Raw genomic sequence first — 9,247 nt, forward strand, 5'->3', positions numbered from 1 at the left:
AATAACTAAATTCACATATTTTTTCATAGGTCAGAAAAGAGTGGGTGAGACTTGCGGCTCAGAAATGTGGTGGACTTTGACACTGACTACAGTCACCTACAGTAGACTACAGTATCCACAACAGAATGTACTGTCAAGTTATTGGCTTGTACAACACAATTTTTAGCTCAGTGAATGAATGTTTGTTACTGAAATGGGCCTTGGAAGTCTTTGTTAAATTCTTTCCTTCAGTTTTGATGTTAACTAACTTCCTGCATCTTTGTCTTTTTACCTGAGAATCTGATATTTTACAACACAGCAGAATCTATGATAAGCTGCCAACTGTCAAAAGTGCACAGAAGACCACCCACTGCCACCTAATGCATGCTGGGGTAGATTTGGAGATTGAGCAGAATTAGCCTGCACTAACACTGCTGGGTGCTGTACGGTGACCTTGTCCATCTGAAAAGCCACCAGAGATCATAAGTAAAAGGTGCTCGTTTGTTAGCGTCATCACGCTGTGGGTGCTGAACAGGTGATGTTCTGTTGCAGGAGTTGTCGGGGAAAGACCAGGAGAAGGTGGCCGAGGTGAGCCGGGTGAGGGTGGAGTTGCAGGAGCAGATCGGACATTTACAGGCAGAGAGGACAGCACAGGGAGGACTGAAAGAAAAGATCAATGCTCTGGAGAGAGAGCTTAAAGGTACACCCTCACTCTTCCTTTTTTCACAGCTTCACACTTCAGCTTTGTCGTTATACATTTCCAGTCACTTAGTTTACGTTTGTGTCTTTGTGTATTTTGTTTGTGTATTTGTTAGTCAGAAACAAATATAATAATACCAGTAGCATGACCTGCCCCAATGCAAGATGTAGAAATGCTCAAGCACTGTAGATTTACAGTATGATATATATAGTATGTCTGAAATCTAAAATGAATTTTTATACTGCTTTTTTTTAAATGCCTCTCTCAATCTGCAGTACTGAGCAGTAACCACAGAGAGGCGCTTCTTGACAAAGACAGTGAGATGTCTTCCATGCTGGAGAAGCTGCGGCTGAAAGAGGCAGAGATCCAGAGGATGAGGGAGGACGAGGCCAATAGAGCCAGCTACCTGCAAAGTGCAATCCTCACCTACGTTCAGGGCTCCCCTCTGGGACACTACAGCAGCCCCAAGAAATGACCAAGATACCTCCACCTCATGTCAGCGGTAACCTCTGAGCTCCAGCGCTGGTGGAACATGTCATGATTTCCTGGACTTAAAGAGTTTAGAAAAAACAGCAACGCCTGGAGTGTAAGAACAGTATAATGGAGCAGACAATCAATGCTTGGCAATAATCATACCGACAGCATGATGTCACATTGAGCACATCCAGTCAAGAACTGAAAGTTTAAAAATTCTCCAACCTCATGAGAGCTTTTTAGTTTGGTCTCTGTCCTGTTATGCTGCATTTTTCTTTATTGCTACATTGCCTAAATACAACTTTAGTCCCAGCACAGGCACTTAGGTAACAGTAAGAAGTACTCATCTACGAGTAACTTAATCAGGTTTCAAATGAGTTTGTCTCAGTAAAGATGGCAGTACTGCTCAGTCGAAATATAATCAACATTCACCAGAAGCCTTAGTCTTATTTGTATCTGTTGTAATAACACTGTATTTGCTTGAAATAGTCTCACATTGCCAGCAGTTCTGTAGAACAGATGTATGTTTTTGTTTCTTTCAACCAATCTCAACCATACTGGGTGGATGGGGGAATTGGTTTGGTGGAACATTTGCATGCAGGAAGCAAGCAGTATAATTATAATGGATAATTTAACAAAAAATCCTCGCAGGGCTGTCTTAGTGCATGATCCAAATCTTCTTTAAAACTAAAAATTTTCAGTGTAGGAGGTTGCCGGGGGTTGCAGAGATTGTTGTTGCTGTTTCCAGCATTGAACTGGATTTTGAAAACAGTAGATGTAAATAGTAGTAGGGGAGGAGAAAGCCAGCCATGTGAAATGCACAACCACTGGCAGGCTTTTACCTGCAGCCTACATCAGGTCAAACACACTGTTGCTTAAGTAACAGCTGAGATCTGGGAACACTGTGATATCACTGTGAAGAAGTCTGACAGATCATATAAGACATGCAGTCAGGTATTCAGCTCATCCAGATGATCTACAACACTTCATTTCCTGGTGAGTTCATCTGAAATATTAATAACAACTGCTCATTGACAACGTTGAAGCAGGAAGTGTCTGTGTGAATTGTGGTGAATGTTTTACATTCAGTTAGGGTAATACCTTTACTCTTCACCTAATGCCACAATTACACTTTGCGAAAGATGTCTGAAACAACTTTGCAGACCTATGCAAAGTAGCCTCCTATGGGTTACTGTATGTCACAGAGGCTCCCAGAGGAGCTGACACACACACCTCCCAAATCCAGTCCACCAAGCTAAATGGTTAATTCTGCTCCTGTTAAAATGCAAGTTCAAGTCTGACATGAATACATTTTTAAACTGACTAGAGTATTAAAGAAACCACCACGTAAACGTATCCCAGTCACCCTGTGAACACTTTCCTGCATTGATCTCAGTGAAGTGTAAGCCTTTGGATGTCTTTCAGTTGAGTCTGCATACTCTGGTCCCAGGGCCACACCACTGCCTCAACCTGTTTTGTTTAGTAATTCAGTAAAGTCTGGTTCTCTGACAAACAGTTAATTAATCAGATGAAAAATGACAAGGTCAAATTCCTACACTGTTAGCCAGCTCTATAGCTAAATCAATGATAAAACAACAAGAGCAATGTGCACAAAACTTATAACAGTTGTGGATGAGACTGATGCCCTTGTCCACCCTGAACGTGACATATTTTGTTGATTGTTGTAGAAAACAGCTTCTTCTGTATGAGCTTTACTGATCCATCACTTGCTATTGATTGGTTAGGGCAAATCATAACAGAATACTACAGTGTCATGAACTAAATTCCATCAATCCAACCAACCATCCAACAGCAACTCTGCAGTTTTTTTTTAACTTAATGTTTACAAACATGTTTTGTGTTAACAATGTGTTCAAATATGATAAATATGAAACAGACAAACACAAAACACAGCACGTCACAAAAGTGTCCTTTTCAGCCCTCGAAACGCTGTTTAAGAGCTTGTAAAACAGCAACACTAGTTTTTCAAACTCAATGTTTGACACGGTTTGGGTTCACAAGATGTTCAAATCTGATACTTGTTCGCTGTGTATAGCATTGCAGAAAGATTTAGACATTTTGGAAAGAGGTCAGAGCTACATGCGAGAGGATCTTTTCAAAAAGAATTCCACTTGACCCTAATTTGTTTTTTTATCGGTATCTATCCAAATAAGCATAATTACAACAAACATTACCTGATGCTGATGAACCTCAGCTACGTAACTACTAAAATATTCTGGAAAAAAACTGTCAGACTAAATATCACAGATTGGATAACACACATGATGACAAATCTTCCATTTGAGAGAATTGCATATACACTCAGGGACAGGCATGAACAGTATGGGGAGGTTTGGGGACCCTTTGTAAAATATGTGGAGGTCATGAATTTGACAGAGTCAAGCTGACGAGCAGTTTGTTTGTTGATGTGTTATATTTTCCATTGTGGTTGGGGTTTTTTGTTGTTGTTTTTTGTCTGTTCTTTTTTGTAAATAAGTGTGAATATTGAAATAAAGATATTGTTATAGTTAGATACTTTATTCATCCCCTTGGGGAAATTCAAGGTATCCAGTAGCTCATAGATGTTACATGCAGGATAGATAGATGAAGGGACAATGTATAAAAGAGCATGCAATTGGCATTCAAATAGTGCTGGTTGAAGAAACAGCAATGAGGTGCCTGAAATGCTAATATTTACAGAAATGTGCAACAATAGTAGGACAAAGAATCTCCTGTATGGTTCAGTCCTGCCGTGCACTGAGATGAGCCGCTCACTGTAGCTGCTCCTCTGACCAGCCAGGATGCTGTGAAGAGGGTGGTTGACATTGTTCATGGACTGTGCTGTGCTGTGTATGTGCCTCTCAGCCACAGTCCTCAGTGAGTCCAAACCCCTGCCGAGCACAGACCCAGTCTTCTTTACCAGCCTGTCCAGCTGCCTGGTGTTCCTCTCAGTAATGCTGCTGCCTCAACAGACCACAGAAAAGAAAAGACCACTGGCCACCACTGACTGGTAGAACATATGTAGCATTTCAATGCATACATCGAAACATCTTAATCTCCTGAGGAAGAACAGCTGGCTGTGACCCTTCCGGTACAGGGCATCTGTGTTTGTGGACCATTCCAGTCCGTTGTCAAGGCACAAACCTAAAATTACGTCATCCCCTCTTCTCACGTTTAAAGATCCCCTTCAGACATTTCTGAAGACATTTACTCTGCTTTGAATAATAATTGAAGCTTTTTAATTAATCAAATTAGACACAATTACCTAGTTGAAAATTCTTAAAATGAAAACGGAACCTATGCTCTAATAAAAAAAAAAAAAGCAGAATTGATAAATATGCAAATTATACCTTCCCCTGATAGTTGAGGCCTGACTCGACTCAGATTCTTAGAGTCCAGTGTTTGTTTATTCACGTGTGACATGACATCATACATCTGAATAACAGATGAGAGAAGCTGAAACCTGATCTGTTTTAAATAAAGTACAGTTGAAACCAGAAGTTTACATACACTGTATAAAAAGACACATAACCATTTTTTTCCCTCGCTGTCTGACATTAAATCAGACTAATCTTTTCCTGTTTTAGGTCAGTTAGGATTACCAAAATTAGTTCTATTTGCTAAAAGCCAGAAAAATGAGAGAGAGAATTTTTTAGACCTTTTTTTTATCGCTTTCTTCAAAGTCAGAAGTTTACATACATTTCCTTAGTATTTGGTAGCATTGCCTTTAAACTTTAAACTATATGACTTAGGTCAAATGTTTTGGGTTTCCTTTCAAAAGCTTCTCACAAAAGTTTGATGAATTCTGGTCCATTCCTCCTGAAAGAACTGGTGGAACTGAGTCAGGTTTGTTGGCTGCCTTGCTCCACACGCCTTTTCAGCTCTGCCCACAAATTTTCTACAGGGGTTTGTAATGGCCACTACAAAACACTGACTTTGTTGTCCTGAAGCCTCTCTGTAACTAATTTGGCTGTATGCTTAGGGTCATTGTCCATTTGAAGACCCATTTCATCCAAGCTTTAACTTCCTGGCTTGAGATGTTACTTCAGTATTTCCACATAATGTTCTTTCCTCATGATGCCATCTATTTCGTGAAGTGCACCAGTCCCTCCTGCAGCAAAACACCCCCACAACATGATGCTGCCACCCCCGTACTTCACAGTCGGGATGGTGTTCTCAGGCTTGCAAGCTTTCTCCTTTTTTCTCCAAATGTAACGATGATCATTATGGTCAAACCGTTCAATTTTGTTGTCATCAGATCACAGGACATGTATCCAAAAATGAAGGTCTTTGTCCCTGTGTGCATTTGCAAACTGTAATCTGAATTTTTTCTGTTGCTTTTGGAGTAATGTCTTCTTCCTCTCTGAGTATCCTTTCAGCCCATGTCGGTACAGGACTGGTTTCACTGTGGATAATGACACTCTCTTACCAGCTTCAGCAGTATCTTCACAAGGTCTTTTACTTTTGTTCTGGGGTTGATACACACATTTCACACCAAAACACTTCATCTCTGGGACACAGAACCCGTCTCCTTCCTGAGCAGTATGATAGCTGGACATTTCCATGGTGTTTGTACTTGCGTGTAATTGTTTGAACAGATGAATGCGAAACCTTCAGGCATCTGGAAATTGTACCCAAGAATGAACTAGACTTGTGGAAGTCCACAATTCTCTTCCTGACATCTTGGCGGATTTCTTCATATTTTCCGCTAAAGAAGCAGTGCCTCAAATGTTGTCAGTTAACCTATCAAAAGCTTCCAAAGCCATGACATCATCATCTGGGTTTTCCCAAACAGTTTGAGGGCATAGTAAGCTTAGTGTATGTAAACCTCAGACTTTAAAGAAAGTAATGAAAAAAATCTCTGTCTCATTATTCTGGCAGTTAGCAAGTAGAAATAATTTTGGTAATCCTAACTGACCTAAAACAGGAAAAGTTTACTCTGATTTAATGTCAGACAGTGAGGGAAGATAAGGGTTATGTGTCTTTTTCGTGAACCGACGACCATCTTGCTGCGAGGCAACGGTGCTAACCACCGATTCACCTTACAGCCCTGGAAAGAGACATTGCTGTTAAATTTTTCAATATTTTTATTTTTTTATGGAGTACCACAATCAGAGTGTCATTTAGTCCAATTCTATTGGAAAGAGCCCTACAGCCGATACCTTTAGAACTTGGCAGCAGACACAAAAACAATTTAAATGGACTAATAGAACTTTATGTAAGAGAAAGAAAATGTGATTTAGATTTTTGGGGAAATGTCCTCTTAAGCATACTTACAGATTGTAACTAGTGTAGTTCATTGTGATTAATGCACAGTAAAAAAAAAAAAAAAAAGATTTGTGAAATTATTGCCATCTATTTATCAAGTGCCTGGTTTGTGTATTTACATACTTTTACTTGTTAACCCTCATGTTCACAACCATGTGTCACATGAATAAACAGCTATCTCAGGTAACTTTCAGCTGCTGTTATTCTAACTTAGAATTGTATGTTAAATCAACAGGAAAATGTCTCTTTGTACATGACAGAAAATGTCATAAAAAGAAGAATTTCATTGTTAGCCTTACAGAAATATTATCATGAGGTAAACAAGAAGATCCAAGTTAGATGAACTCTTTTCTGAACTTAAAAACTGTAGCAAGATCAACAATGGTCTGATCAACAAAACTCTGTTGCATCATGTTGCCTTGATATTTTGAGTTTTCTAAGCCTTTTCTGTTTTACAGTGTATTTGCAAGATTAAAAATGAAAAATGTTAACCAATGTACTGATTCAGATAAACCCTGAGTTGATAATTTTCCCTTTAAATAATGGGAAACTACACTTTGGAACAACTTCATTTCTTTAATAAATCAACTTATCAACTTTTTCTGCTGCCAATAATTAAATAATTTTAAAAAGTATTTAAACGTAGATTAAAAGCTGAATTCTGTAACTGAGTGTAGTTTGTTGGTTGAACATAATTTCATTAGAAGATTGATGCCAACTGTTGTGGTACCATCTGTTGTTGGTTTTGTTGGGTGTGTTTGTGTAACTGATGCAGTGACTCTGCTGCAGACAAAGATGCTGGACACACAACTGCTGCTGCCATGTTTTATTTTGGCAACACACACAGACAGACAGACACTACATAAATCCTCCAAACAGCAGCATCCTGATGAAACCTCTGAGTCACTGTAGTTAAAAATATTCTCATCAATTAAAGATCCTCAGTGTCACTTCAGAATAGAATAAAACCGCATCCTAATGAATGAATGAATGAATGAATGAATGAATGAATGAATGAATGAATGAATGAATGTGAAGTTCCATGTGGTTGTAATGGATGGTGGAACCCTAAAAACATTTTAATTTGAACAGAGGAGCAGAGAAAACACAGCATAAGAGATGCTGTGTCTCCAAATTCTGAAGAAACTGAAGAAACTTCAGGAAACTGTCTGACCATGAATCAGACTGAAATGAAACTTTCTTAATTCCTTCTTATATATAAAATAAACCTGAGAGGTGAAGGATAAAGAATCAAACTTCTGGAAGCTGCAGACTAACTGAAGTTGCATAAATAAATCAACTGTGACCAGTGAAGCTTCTCATTATTATAACAGCAGGTCATCATGGGAAACTCAGCACTGCAGTCGGATGACAAACTTCTACTGCAGGATTTTTTGCAAAAATTTTTGCAAGATCCCAAGAAAGTTTTGCGAGATCTTGCAAAAGATATTTCACTTTTTTTTCCCCTCTCCCTGTTTTTTTTCTTTCTCCATGTCCCTTCTGGGGCTCCGTTGGTAAGTGAGTGTTTTCCAAGGTGCTGTACAAATAAAATGATTATTGTTATTACCATCCATCCATCCATTCTTGCCATATATGCTTTTTGTAGTTAGCTTAAAAACTACTGACAGACTTCCATGGCATCTGTTGTGCTTTATATCAGCACTATGCTGATTATTAGATCTTATTGTGGTTGTCATGAACACCTCTCTAGGGTTTATTCTTATCTGTTTGTTTTTTGTGTTTTGTTTCTCTAAAGGCTTATTTATTTATTTATTTGTATTTCTTAATTTATATAGCACCTTTAAGAACAGCATCCACAAGGTGTTGTGACAGTGAAAACATGCAATACAGAGACAATTAAGGAAGACTTAGGAATAACGAATTAAAAACGACATCACACCAAAAAACTAGGCAGCTAAAAATTAAAATAAAAACAAAAGAGAGCATATAACACAAACAGGTAAATAGTGCAGTGGTTTGCCAGCTGAATAAGATTATCTGAGTTACATGAGTTTTATATGTGGTTAGATCTTTACAAAATAATTTTCATTCTTTTATCTTTAGCTTGTGCATCAACTGAGATGAACTGAACATTTACTGGAATTGATTGTCATATATGTTTTTGCTGTTTAGCCCTATTAAACTAGTTCTCCCAGTCTAAATAAGTTGAAGGCAGGGCAGCATGGTTAGAGTGTTTTCACACAATATTGAGATTTTATTCAAATGTGCCTTGACATTATATGTGACACTTTCGGCTGTCCTCAGCTCTGACAGAGCAGGAACCTGATGAAATGCTGTTTTATCAAATGAGGCTTTAAACAAAATTCTTCATTACACTCTGTTGCTACAGTTACAGTCTTTGTAATACAAAAACGGTTTCATATCTTGATAACGTTTTAGACGTGAGATGTGATTTAAATTTTTTATTAACCAATTTGCATTGTGTTTTCCTGTAAGTAAAATGTCATCTCTGAAAGAAATGGCTCACCATTCTCCTTAATGTGTGGCTGATTTTATGGTTGATCAGGATTATTCTGCTCTTCTGTGTCACAGGGAAGGTGTACAGTATTGTGAGCGTTGCTGTGAAGTGTTGGTGGGGTGGGGATGTATGAGGTCACTGGTCTTGAAATTGCTGCCAAAGATCCAAAACTGTCAAGATAATTCACTTCCATTTGACGTCTCTGAAACCTTTGTCTATACCTAACTGTAGCTTTATTAGACTATGGTATAGCTACATTAGGCCTACACAGGACTGTAAATACTTTAAGACCGATGGGCCTGGTAATTGATATTTTGAATATAGATAGAAATTGAATGTTGATAAAC

The 9,247-nt window shown here is 38.4% G+C and overlaps 1 protein-coding gene across 1 annotated transcript in view; it reads left to right on the forward strand.

The window, feature by feature from the left end:
- lrrc45 (leucine rich repeat containing 45) overlaps nucleotides 1-3,684 on the forward strand; it is a 16,219-nt gene extending 12,535 nt beyond the window's left edge. The window contains exons 16-17 of the mRNA XM_008279336.1: nucleotides 532-679; nucleotides 955-3,684. Of these exons, the coding sequence (XP_008277558.1) occupies nucleotides 532-679; nucleotides 955-1,154 (348 nt within the window). The 3' untranslated portion in view covers nucleotides 1,155-3,684. The remainder of the gene's footprint in view (nucleotides 1-531; nucleotides 680-954) is intronic.
- The last annotated feature ends 5,563 nt before the right edge of the window (nucleotides 3,685-9,247 follow it).

This window comes from Stegastes partitus, unplaced genomic scaffold, assembly GCF_000690725.1.
Source record: "Stegastes partitus isolate 25-593 unplaced genomic scaffold, Stegastes_partitus-1.0.2 Scaffold154, whole genome shotgun sequence".
Classification (NCBI taxonomy): Eukaryota; Metazoa; Chordata; class Actinopteri; family Pomacentridae; genus Stegastes; species Stegastes partitus.